General features: G+C 40.9%; 1 protein-coding gene across 1 annotated transcript in view; it reads left to right on the forward strand.

Annotated features, from left to right (window-relative positions):
• Positions 1-1,232: 1,232 nt before the first annotated feature.
• The window catches only part of adcy5 (adenylate cyclase 5), a 92,225-nt gene continuing 79,545 nt past the window's right edge, over positions 1,233-13,912 (forward strand). The window contains exon 1 of the mRNA XM_026143873.1: positions 1,233-3,403. Within this exon, the coding sequence (XP_025999658.1) occupies positions 2,468-3,403 (936 nt within the window). The 5' untranslated portion in view covers positions 1,233-2,467. The remainder of the gene's footprint in view (positions 3,404-13,912) is intronic.

Raw genomic sequence — 13,912 nt, forward strand, 5'->3', positions numbered from 1 at the left:
GAGATCAGCAATAGTCCCTAAATAAACCCACAAATACAGGCTCTTTGCAGGAACTGAATATGGTTGCTTTTCTCTCTGTGCTGTGCTAGGTATGTGCAAGAGAGCAACAAGGAAGCAGAACAAGGAGTCATAAGACAAGTTGAGAAAATCAGTTGCACAACTCGGATTGAGATTATTTTGTATCAGATTTATATCTGAGTCTCTTTTCATTTGATGAGGACAGCGCTGAATAGAATCCACTGTTCTCTCCGTTAACAGCGAAAGAATTCCAGAAAGGGCAAAGGGAATTCAGCTGGAGGTGAGCCGGTCACAGCAAACACATGAGGCTCCCTGTCACATGCTCCCAGTACATTCATTAACACACAGTGTTCTTTTCCCCATGTGTAAATGGCAGCAGAGACATTTGCAGGCTTTAAAGTGGAAGAGCTGAAAGACAACAGGGCATACCTGTGCGGTAAAATGAAGGGCAGACAGTAATGTCAGGATGATATAAAGAAAATCCCATTACAAGTGGATCAAATCCACTGTGAGCCGGTAAATGACTAAATCTGTTAACTAAACAATATTTAGGCTGTAGAACAAAAACGCTTCACAATAAAAGCCATGACTTAAAACAAAATCAGACTGGACCAAAATATAAATAAAGAAAAATACATTATTTATGTAATGAGCATGTACTTCGGTCTAGAAAAGGACAATTTTACTTTTTTGAGCAAGAACAATGTGAGGATATGAGTGAAGTTGTTTTAAAGAGAATTCTGGCAACATCGGCGGTCATGTTGAAACGCCTCTGGGAACTTTTACAGTTAAGTTGAAGTATAAGTTACATTTGAATGTAATTGTCACCGAGAAACAAAAACCACATGTATTGAATCACCAGTCAAATCTCATTAAACATAAAGGGCTTATGAAGATTGGTTGCCGCCCCCCTAAACAAGGTTTTAAAACCTCTTTCTGTTAAACCCCTTTAGTGCTCTCTGTCCTGACTAATGTCTCTCAACCTGCTATAGATCGCGGGCAGCTGGAGATGAACAAATCTCTGTGTTACTGGAGTAGGGGGACGCAGTTTGGAACTGGCAACCTGCTGGGGGGGTCACTGAGATAAAATTCAACCCATGCTGTAAGGTACGTGTGGGGTGTGCCATGCGGGCTATCCAGCTGTGAGCGCAGTCCCGCCCATTCATCGAAAGCGCCCGGGGGTCGCGCAGAATCTGATTTGGATTGACCGAGCTGTCATCCAATGAAAGCGCGTCAAAGCGTGACTCACCCCTTTTCTTTTCCAATGGAAGCGGGCCGGAGAGGCGGATCAAAGGAAGCAAACTTGGTTGAATGACCATTAAAGCAGCAATCAGCGGTAAATATGTTATGATGCCACGCTCCAAACGCACACCGAGCGTATTGTCCGAGGTGCCGGGAGCGCACTTTTGCACCGGTTAGTCACTTTGCGAAATGGCCGTGCGCAGGAGGAGTGTCGCTGCAAACCAAGTCGGGGGTGGGGGGGTCGCTCTTCAGGGATTTGAACAGTGATGGGCAGCTGTTGGACATTGATTTGGCGCAGCGGCTGACGGTGAATTGAACAGTGCGGTAACGCGGGTTTGTTTTTGGGGGTTTTTAACCATGGACGGAGAAGCTGTCTTTTGTGGCTGTCAGATGAGGAGAAGGAGGAGGAGCGGCTGACTTCTCCTCTCTGCTCAGTGCAAGTGTGAGAGAATCGTGATGCTGATTTTTGGCCAAACGTGAGGCTCCCCCGCCGCTGCCGAGCAGGCTTCAATGTTCGCTCAGTACAGGTGCATCAGGATTTGAGTGGACGTGATCAGAGCCGTCACCATGGCATTCACCTTCATATGGCATCCCACCTCCGTCTTTTCCGCCTGCAAACCGCTGACAAGGATACAGGAAACGTATCTGCACATATAACGGATTGGAATTGGCCAATTGATGCTGCTGCTTGCACTATGATCTCTGGGGAACTATCCGAGTTGTGTAATGGTTTTATTCCATTTGCAGCGCGTGCCCTGCAACCTCCGTGGATGATGGCTAATTGGGCCCAATGATGTAGAGCCAAATCCACCTGGATCTAATGTTCCCTCCTCTCGTGGCTCCCCTGTGACTTTTTGCGCATGTTCAATTGTTTTTTTTTTAATTCCCAGAGCTTTTCGCTATTCTCGGCTATTGCTTTTGGTGATTTCATTTTATTTGTAAAGGCTTTTAAGGACGACTGTTTGCTTCTGAAAGTGGCGATTAAACTGACTGCTAACTTTACATTTTACAGTCAAAGCCCCCGGGCTGTCTGAAGCGTGATCAGCTATGGAAAGTTCAGCTAATAAAATACATTTAATGCGACTCATCCTTGGGACTAAATAGTTCCCTTCCCTCTTTTAAGTGGAACAAACTTCTTTTTCCCTCCCCTGTCTCCTATAGGCTATTTGTTTAGATAACATTCTGTCACTGCATCCACTTTTCCACTATGTCCAGATCAAACAGTGTCAGCCCACCCGGAGTCGGTGCTCCCGGGTTGAGGGGAGGGACCGAGCACAGATCAGCTTGGGGAGAGTCTCAGTCTGTGGCCAACGGGTGCCCATACTCAGCAAGATCTCCGCGCAGGAAGCTCACCCGGACCAACAGCCGGTGGACGGAGGAGGATGATCTGGACCACCGGCCGCCCGGGCGAGCCTCCACGACCGTCAGCAGGGTCAGCTTCAGGTCCAGGTCGGCTTGGCAGGACCATGGAGAGGAGAGCCGAGACAACAACCGCGCGTCCTCTAAACGTCCAGACGGCGAGGTGAGACCCAAGTCCGTGGAGCTGGGTCTGGAAGAGCGGAGAGCCAAGCCGAGGACCGACGAGGAAGAGGTCATGCCCGAAGTAAACTTTTCCTTCGTGGCGTGCTGCACCAGCGTCATGCACATTTTCAAATCCAAAAAATTCCAGTCGGAGAAGTTGGAGCGGCTCTACCAGCGCTACTTTTTCCGTCTCAACCAGAGCAGCTTGACTATGCTCATGGGCGTACTTGTGCTGGTGTACACGGTCATGTTGGGCTTTCACTGCTCCGGTGGGAGATCGGGACCGAGCGTAACGTACGTGGTGGTATTTTCTGTGGCCATCTTCCTCACGCTCGTGCTCATGGTAATCTGCAACAGGAACGGATTTCACCAGGACCACATGTGGGTCGTGTGCTATGTGGTCATCCTGATGGTGTTGGTGATCCAGGTGATTGGAGTACTGCTCGTACAGCCCAGAAGTGCCTCGGAGGGGATCTGGTGGACCGTGTTCTTCATCCATGTCATCTACACTCTGCTTCCCGTCAGGATGCGAGCTGCGGTCATCACTGGAGTTATTCTTTCCGCCATCCACGTGGCCATTTCTTGGATGTTAAACGAAACGGACAGCTTTCTGTGGAAACAGGTACGTCGAAGAATGCGCTCTGTTTTTAAACGTCTGCGCAGAGATGTGAAGCCACGCGTTGCGCGCAATAACGCACATTACACACATTTGTTCAAAGCATCCCGGTGCTGAACGTTTCTCTCACGATCAAGTGAACAAAAGTGATAGAGAAGTAATAGAAATTGTAGGATAATAAATGTCACACACACACAGTGGCAAGCACAGTCTCTCTGATGGGGAAAAAATGGGGGACCCTTTTCAAAGCCACTTAAATCACTTCTGTGTGAGCTCTCAAGGACAGATTGTCCAAAGTGTGTGATTCTTCATGTCAGATCTACCAAGACAATCAAAGATCAGAGAGGGTCTTTGAGTGTGGCCATTAAAAGGGTGTAAACACTTCTGCCTTCAGCTGTGATCTGATCTAGATTATCTGAAGCATCTGAGACCGCAAGTTTATTATGTTAACCAAAGTGCCTGTGTGGGGGGCTTTGTGGTTAAGTCAGAGTCAGGAAACTCCTAGATGCGAAAAAACAAACAAACAAAAAAGTGAAACGTGTTTACTTGAAATACTTTTCCTTTCTCTTTTTTGTGGTTTCTGGTTGTCTTTCCAACACCGAATGACTTAATTGACAAGTTGAGCTGGTGATTGGTTAGACAAACACTTCAGTCTGAGCGAAGCCACTGGTTGGCACGGAAACAGCAGCTGGCTTGTTGCTTTTCAGTGGTGCCAGCAACTGTGGGCTCAGCACAAGTATAGCTATACAGCCAGCTTTTTCCTTTTGCAGTTAGAATTCTCTGTTTTCACTTGCCTCATAAAATCTCATTTGTTCAGCAAAACTAACAGTGCGCAAAGAGCCTGGTTTAATGCCAAATACTATCAGAAAAAGTCTGACACCTGGATATATTTCACAGTTATGAATTAAAAGAAGTGAAATCGTGATCCTTTGTTACGATATCCAAATTTATTGCATTTCATTGTTCTGTTTCATTATGACACATGCCTGAATATTCCGCATTTTAGTCTTGCCATTTTAGCTCTTACTAAACTTGATCACAGTGGGTTTGCGAGGATGGAGTTAACCCCTGTTTATTGACTTATAGCATTCATATAACAGTCTGGTAAACATCCTGTGCAGAGGATGTTTATCAAACATTTGAACATGATATAATTAGTAAAACACTGAAAACACTTTTCTAACCGCAGAGCTATTGCATATTTAGGACTAATGAAGCTATAAAGAATTAATGTGCAGCTTAAACACCTGAAATCAAAGCTGTTTAACAGAAGGGAAGGAAAAAAGTGTTTGGGCTTAGCTTTGGAAAAACTGATTTCAGATTGTTTGTTTTACATCATCTGGGCTCTTAATAAGCTTACAGCTGATAGTTTCAGGGGATCTTGTTTTATTGTTCTGCTGAGCTTCCATGTTTCCCATAACATCCAAATTCCGCTGTTGGTATTATTATCCCACTTGGACAAACGTGGGATGGATGGATGATATTATTATTATTATTATTATATATATATATTTATTTTTTTTACAACGTCAGTATTGCGTTCAACACATTTGTCCACATTTGGCTGGTGGACTTTATTTGTAATAAATGCACTCGTGCAAATGAGTTTAATTTTCCACCATTATTTAAAGGCACACTTAATTGTGTTGACTACTAAGCTCTATTAACTCCTAACTGCTCTCTGTTACGTGTTTGCATGTTGCCTTTTGTTGTTAACCCATTTACTGTTTTTTTTTTCTTTACAAGGCTGTGTGCTGCTTAAACATCGTAGCTCATGTACAGTCAGCGCTCCTATAAAGATGTCAGAGTTTATATGGAGAAAGATGCCTATTTATAGCTGAAGAACCTCCACAGGGATTCATCCTTAAATCGTGAACTACAGTAAATTTGTGGATTACTTTTTTTAGAGGCCACTTTAATAGTTGGGGCATGTTCCATAATGAGGAAATCTTTATGTTATAGTGTGCACTTCCATTTTAAACTATACTGTAACTCAAAGGATGACATTGATTGCATAAAGATGGATTGCTTAAATTGTATCATAAAAGGAGAATGCAGTTTTTAAAAAAGTTAAATATGTGCTCACATGAAATTTGATGCCAGCAATATATTTCAAATAAGCTGTGATGGGACTGCAATAGACTGCAAAGTTTAATAGTAAGATAAGCATGCAGTTTGTTTATTTATTTTGGAGCCACATATGTACTGCCACCCAGATTTGAGCTTCCTTATTTCAGAAGGATGACAATAAACTACAATGTGCAGCAGCATAGCTCCATGAACTGAAAGTATTGGGTAGATATGAAACAAAATATACAACATTTTCAACGTATGCTGCGCAGGTGAAATCCTATCCATTTAAACAATGCATCCTTCAAACACCTTTTTTTGTTTTGTAGTTTTTATTGGATTTAAACCCAACATCACAACAGAACAGTGAGCAGCTGCTTATGAGTCTGGAATAAAGAGAGGCATTTGCTCCATCAGTGAAAAGTACTGGATAGAATAGCAGATACGTCTTCAGTTATCGCTTTGACAAGATTTTCAGAAAATTTGACCTCTGATGCGTGATGTCGAAGTAATGAGATTCAAACTCGTCCAACATTTTTAGTGCATACACCTATGATAAGAAAGCCCTATGTCACTTTGTTCTTGAGTTATTCCAATCACAAACTTGGGTGTCCATGCTGCCCGCCTGCCTGCCCGGCAGGGTGACAACAATACCGCATCAACCTTTTACGGCTATGGGGGGGGAAAAGTGCATGTTTTTGAATGTATAACACAAGAAAGTCCAATGGGAGATGTTCTGTTGTTATTTTAATCCATGCTTATTAGGGGCTTTTGACATCCATCCTTCATATGCAGATTACAGATCTAGGAGAAGAGACAAGGGGTCTATCTCCAGCTCACGTCTTCTTTTGTCCTCCACTTGTCCAGTTTCTTCAAAATCCTTAAGAACACACTACACACCATGGGAGTTGCAACATTTTAAGCTAATTTTGCTTTGCTTTTTTATCTTGTTGGTGCAAAAATACTATTTTATGCATATCAAACTATGTTATCTTTGGCATTTTCCATAAAATTGATTCTTTGCTAAGGTGGCTGTTATGTGCAGACACAAGACTGGTTCATCCCTTGAGTTTAATGCCTTTTTTATGCTTGAATGATTCATAGGTTAGTGTTAAGTGGATCAACAAATAGTCTTTCCTTTGGAAATGGTCAGGTGCAAGGACTGGACTGAAAATGAGTGAATAAGTAGCCAATGTCAAAAAGAAGACCACTTTAAAAAATGACAAGAAAGTCTGGCTGCTTGGAGGAAAAACATAAAGACACGAGGGGTGGCTCAAGAATTTTGCACTATATATTCCTTTTTAATACTTGATGGATTGCCTTTAAACTGTTTCCAATTAATTATTTTGTTTAAATAGTTTCCTAATCAATGCATTCACTATTAATAGAGCATTATATGTTGTGTCTCCTTGTAGCATTGCAGTGTCGACAGCGCCGCTTTCTTCACTGAGTTTGCAATGTTCAGTGGAAGCTTTTGATAAGTCTTGAAGCAGGTTCTTATTCAAGTGGTTAACAAACAAGATGCACACATCAGAGACGGCGGTGTGTCAGAAAGAAACCTGAAGCATCAAGACTCGGGAGAGATTGAGATTGCCACACCTGTTAGATTAGCCACGGATCCTCTCCATCAGCCATGACTAAGCCCAAATGCAATGCAGCCACGCCATTTGTGGGTCCAGGTGCAAATCCTGTTGACCAGTGTTCTGAAATCTTGTGTAAAGCCTGAAATCAGAACACTGGTGGCTGATGTTGTCACGTCCACGGTTTTCAAATGACATTTTCAGCAATCTGGTGTCGATATACCCGTAAATTGTTCAGGAAAAAAAAGAAGACAAATCCTGATAGAGGGTAGATTATGATACTTTTAGGAGGGTGATCCAGAAAAAAACGGAAAAGGAAATGTCCTTGACTGTATGTGGGCCATCAGTGGTTTATCCTAATTTGGAAGGAGAACATTTAGTTTGAGTACCATGATCTCACATGAGCAGCCCTGTAAACTCCCCACCACGGCTATCACAAACACCAGAAAGGATGAACTCTTTTATGCCCTTTATTTCTTTTTGGAATCTAATTTTTGCTTATATGCAAAACTCAGACTGATTTATTAGTTTTTTTTGTGTCTGTGGCATGTGACCCCGCAAGTTTGTGTTTTCTCAAAAAGCAACATTGTCATTTGATGTGCTGATGTGAGTGTGTGGGAACGAGCTGCTGTATTTGCTGTTCTTTCCTTGCCACGCTGTTGTTTTTAGTAAATCTGTTCTCTCCTGTTTATACAGGAGCCAGCTCTCTGCTGAGTGGAACGAGTGCTGTGAGATCCTCAGATAATCGGGTTTCTGAGTCTTCTGGATTTTTTTGCAGGCAGTTTTTAAAAAACAAAACAACAACAAAAAAACAGCGAGTCAATCTTGTAATCTTTTCTAATGCTCGATTTCATGTGTGGACATTGTGGTGCCAGAAAACCCACAAGTCTGCGCGGCCAGGGTGATGTTGATTTTTATCATCCATTCATTGTGAAGTGTGTATGTGTGGTATGGCTTGTTTGGTCGAGCGAACACAATGCTGTTCAAACTCTGGTGGTGCTAGATAGCGGAGCTGGGTGGAATTGAAATGCATTTGGCCAAATTAGATTATATGTGTGGATGTAGAAAAGCAGGGGGCGTGTAAATAGAGGTGCACAATATTTGCTTTATGACAATAAATACCAGAACAGAAATTAGCTGCCTGTCCAGTGAGGTATTCATCCCTTTGATAAGTTTCATCACTACTAGGTGGCAGCTGGTAATGTTATGTGTGTGTTCTGGTGAGAGCGGCCCTCCAGCAGTGGATCTCCAAAGCAGAGCAAGAACTTCTGTCGCCAGATGTATTCCAGGACATCATTGCCAGAGTCCATCCCAGTCTGCCATGGGAGACTGAATGACACTGAGCAGTGCTGCAACAGCAGTCTGAACAGCCTGCCCATAGGGAAACACTAGAAGGGGAAAGACAGAAACGAGCTGGTTAGCAGTGACTAAACTTTTAAGATGAAAGCGAGGGGATTGCTCAATAGTAGAATGATGGTGTTATCTCAGACAGCTGACAAAATGAAAATAAATTGCAAAACTTTCTTGAGCAGCCGTGACTACACTGTAAAAAGAAACTAACATTTGCTTAAAATCTCTGCAACAAGACTCAAGATTCTTTATTTGTCACGTGCATAGTTATACGAATGCAACACAAGTTCGAAATCTGAGATTGTACATTGTGTAGTAGTGTGTTAAAGTGTCTTGTGCAGTAGTGAAGCCAGAAGGATCAGGCTCCTCTTGAGCCTCTATGGTGTGGAACCTTCTGCCTGATTGCAGAAGCTGGAACAGTTTATTGCTGGGATGTGATGGGTCCTTCAATATCTGAGCTGCTCTAGTCCAGCATCTCCTGGTGTAAATGTCCTGTAGGGAGGGGAGAGCAGCCCTTCAGCAGTGTTCTGCCGTACGGATCACTCTCTGAAGGGCTTTTTTTTTATCCTTGACACAGCTGTTCCTGTACCAGGATGTGATGTTCTGTGTGAGGATGCTCTCCACAGCACCTGTATAGAAAGTCCTGAGGATCCCTGGAGAGACCCTGAACTTCCTCAGTTGTCGGAGATGATACAGGACATGCCAACAGTTTTTCACTCAAAAATATTAAATAGATTGGAAACCAGTCAAATCTCTTAAATAGACTTTGTTAGTCGAATAACTACAACTAAAACTAATTAAGTTGTGAATAATTAGTAGTAGTACCACATAAAATTGAGTAAGTATAACTAAAAATTAGGAAATTAAGTGTTAGTGAAAACCACATAAAAATTGAGCAGATAATACTGAAATGCTTGGTAAAGGTAACTGACAGCCAGACTCATTTAATATAAAAATAGTTCCAGCATGTCCCGCCATCAGACGCTGTTAAATATGACTGGGAATCTCAACTTGCATGTAAGATAAAACTGTTGGCTGCTTAAACTGGCTAATTGTTGCCAATGAGCTTGTGAAAATGTGCCTGTGTTATGACCAACATATGACGTTCAAAGGAACTCAGTGCAAACTGAAGAAAAAGAACATACAGAAAACAAGAAAATATAATATATACACGGGAAAAATATATAAAAAAAAAACTTGCGGTAGTGTGACCGTGCCTAAAAATGTGTCATGAGTGTTCTGAGCCACATGTTCGGGGTGGCCGTAGCTCAGGTGGTAGAGCAGGTCAGCTACTAACCGGAAGGTTGGCGGTTGAATCCCAGGCTCCACCAGTCTGCATGGCAAATGTCCTTGGGGAAGATACTAACCCCATGTTGCTCACCGATGCATTCATCAGAGTGTGGATGTGTATGAATGTTAGACAATAAAGCACTAAACAGTTTAGAAAAAGTGCATGGGTGAATGGGTGTGATTGGGTGAATGAATTTGTTGTATAAAGCGCTTTGAGTGCTCAGATAGAGTAGAAAAGAACCAGAGTAGAGTAGAACCAGTCCATTTACCATGTTCAAAATGCAAAAAACAACAACAACAAAAAAAGGTTGGTCAGGCTAAGACTCGTTTTCTCTACCTTGTAACTTATGAGCTCCTTTGTTAATGTTGTGAGACAATTATCAAAATTCAGCATCCCCAGGAACATTTTATCTGTGAAATTTTAAGTGTTATGGTTGTTGTATATGTTGATGTCACGATGCTGAAAATAGAAAATAGTTTCTAATTTGCTGATGTTTTGTAAATTTTTGTTTTTTCTACTGCGGCCACGTGACATTACCAGGATGGCAAAAGCTTCGGACTGAACTGGATTATGCATATAGCTTGAAAAGTCAACAACGATGCTTCATATCATTGAAGGTGACCTAACAGCGAACACCAGTAAAATAATAAGACATGGCAATAACATTTAACTATAGATGCATGTTTTGAAAAGGAAACATGCTGATCACAGATTCTTACTGTTTTGAAATTGCTTTTGAATACAGAAAAACAATCATTTTAGTGTGAATTTGACTAAAAGCTGTCTTGAAAGTAAAGCTCTTGTAGTGAAGTGCAAAAACTAAAAAGAAAAAAAAATCTTATCCCTCTCCCACTTGAAGGAAAAATGGCCAAGTTGGACAGCAAACACAAAAATTATACGAGAGCTTAGATTATGAAACAAAATCAACAAAACAATAAAAAAGGCTCATGGTTTTTTTTTTTTTTTATCCCCCAGTAAGTTACACAATAACCATCATGACACAAGGACGAGCTCAGACCCTCCCTCAGGCTAATGACCTGCATGACAAACAACTTTCAGGTTATTGTTCGTTTTTAGTACAATTACCTTTTGCTTTTTTAAAAGATGGTCCAAAGATGACTAAATAACTAAACCTTTTGATGAATATGCCCGTCCATTTAAGAAGTCCCGTGATTAGGGGTGGGCGATATAAACGATATACGATAGAAACTGTATAAATTTGGCCAACGATAGATTTTGCGATAGCGCATGTTGATGATGTCATCGAGCTGCGCCTGTTTTGGCCGAAAGCAGTGGCTAAAACCATTATCATCTGCAAATTATGCCGACAGTCATAGCAAAGAGATGAAACACTTTTGAAATATGGGGAAAGCCAAAAACTGCACTTCCTCCACTTCCGTAACATTGATTCATTAATGTTGAATTCTCTCGCAGCTGTTCTGTTCCCATGTTGTTGCAGTATATTGATAACTAACCTCGTATTGTGGATGAATAATATCAATTGTTCTCCTGACTGAAGTTTGGCCCGTGTTGCCTGCTATGCGATTGCATTTGTCCCTGACCACCAGAATCCCTCACGTTAACTTTTATCGAGTGGAAAAAAAGTTGGCGTTCATCCTCCAGCTTCACTGTGCTAATGTTATGCTAACATAGCTGTGTCACTAGCAATCACGTAGCACAACATTATATACCAGGTAGTCCAACTTCAGTAACCCTGCAAACACCACTGCTGTTTAGTTTTCTGTCTTCATTTATGTTGGAAGTGATAACAGAGCTGTACGTTTGAATTAGTTTCAAAAATCTCTCAGTCAGAACATGGTATGTCATGTTTAGGTGGAAACTAGCGAGCTAACTTCCTGTTAACTTCTAATTCCGTTAAATTTAATAAATTCTGTTTTCATGGATGCCTGGATGTTAAACTTAATTGTTACACCTGGTAAAGCAGCAACGCTGATGATTTTATTAAAGATGAAAATTTAGACCGTTTTTTATGGGGCGCCGTTTGTAAAGTGAAACATGCTGAAATCAACGGCAACATTTTTCCACATTTAGCTCAAAACCTTACAAAAACATATTTTTTCGAGTAATTTTTTACAATATTTAGTAAAATATTTGTAACTTTTCATCAAATGTTAAATATTAAATCTAAATATTATATTTAAATCTAAATGTTAAATGTCAAATCTAAATGTTAAATCTAAATGTTAAATGTTAAATCTAAATGCTAAATGTTAAATGTTAAACCTAAATGTTTAGGCTAATATGCAAATGTATTGTACGGATCAACGGAAATACCAAAATAAAAGCTTCCCGAAAACCTCTGGTGCAAAATTGTGTCTGTTCTCTTCCTCGCTTCTCCCCGCCATGTGCTGCTTCACTTCTTGCCTACGAGCATGTCCAGCGATTTTGCTGGACATGTGCTGCAGCGATTGTGAAGTGGAGACTGCAGCTGCTAAGAGTGCACTACTGCTAAACCTTTGGATGGCCGACAAAACGGATCTTCCGATGTTTTCAGCTAAATCGCCGGACGTGCTTTCTCATGGTCGAGTTATGGCTGAATTCCAGTGGAATGACGGTCCCGCCATAATAGACGTTCCAGCCATGTGTTCCAGCCCTAAACCTAACCTTATCTAACTATAACCTTATTCCTAACCTTTACTAGCAGTTAAATGACGTAAAATAGTGTTTTCCAAAGCGATTTTTAGAAAATGAACGAACGTGCAGGTTGAGTCCATACGGTTCTCATGTGCTCTCCTTTTTCCGTTGCCGTAATTTAGGAACGTGTTGGGTACCCGAAAGCATAAAATGTTGACAATTTGTCACCTAGCGAAAATTATTACGCTTTGGGAGTGAGAACGTGTCTGACCACTACTGGCACACTTTTACACCGGAGGTTTTGGGAAAGCTTTTATTTTGGTATTTCCGCTGATCCGTGCAATAAATTTGCATGTTAGCCTAAACATTTAGATTGAACATTTAGCATTTAGATTTAACATTTAGATTTAGATTTAAATATGATATTTAGATTTAACATTTAGATTTAAATATAACATTTAGATTTAACATTTAGATTTAACATTTAGATTTAAATATAATATTTAGATTTAACATTTAACATTTAGATTTAAATATAACATTTAGATTTAACATTTGAAATTCTGTTTTAAATATGAAAAGTTACAAATATTTTACTAAATGTTGTAAAAAATGACTTGTTTTGAGCTAAATGTGGAAAAATGTTGCCGTTAATTTCAGCATGTTTCACTTTACAAACGGCGCCCCATCCGTTTTTAACTCTTAGTGTTCGTTTGACTTTGGGACCTGAAATGGACGGAGTTTTGGACCCAGATTACTCCGCGAAGCTCCTCACTACGGCAGCCGTAATACTCTGACAATCCATCAAGCAGTGCGGCTTACCAAAGTTGTACTAAAACATTTTTTAACAGATTTCTGCACGCCAAAATCGGTTCGAGGTCAGTAAGCACAACCAGAATTCATACATAAGGCACAATCTCGATTTTTGAGAAAATTAAAGGATTTTAAGTGTGCCTTATAGTGTGGAAAACACGTTATACAGAAGAAAAGAATATATCGTGAAATATATCGTTACCGCACATGCTTCAAATTATATCGCGATATGAATTTTAGGCCATATCGCCCAGCCCTAGTCCCATGCTTTAGGAGTAGTTTGGTGAAATATTGCCATCTACAATGCAAAGAGGTGATTTTCAGTTTCTGATCCTTTACTGAAAGGGATCCAGGATCCAACTCTAGGAATCATTTTTGATATACCTTAAAAGTATATGTGAGATTCTTGGGGTATTTTAGATCTGGAGCACAGGAGCACGTCCCTGAAAGCAACAGGCTCTGCTGAGATCCCTGAGATTACTGAGCACAGTCCTGCCCTAAATAACCATCCCTACATCAGTAGGTTTGACTGTCCCGTCTCGGTTTTGCAACAGGTAAGTCTTCATCACCTCCTCAGCCAAAGCTTCTTGAACACAGACATCAACAGCATCCTCCTGTAGACATAACAAAGAACCTGAGTAAGCTTACTTTTATCCCACATATTTCAAGATATGGACACACAAAAAAAGTGTTTTTCACATGAAATGTGAAGCTACTTGGTAACAAGCTCTCCATTCTCTTATCTACGTCGTAGCTTTAGTTTTTCAGATTTTAAATTAAAATTGAAAATAGTCATTATTTAGAGCTGATATTTGT

The sequence above is a fragment of the Astatotilapia calliptera genome, chromosome 16 (genome assembly GCF_900246225.1).
Source record: "Astatotilapia calliptera chromosome 16, fAstCal1.2, whole genome shotgun sequence".
Taxonomy (NCBI): Eukaryota; Metazoa; Chordata; class Actinopteri; order Cichliformes; family Cichlidae; genus Astatotilapia; species Astatotilapia calliptera.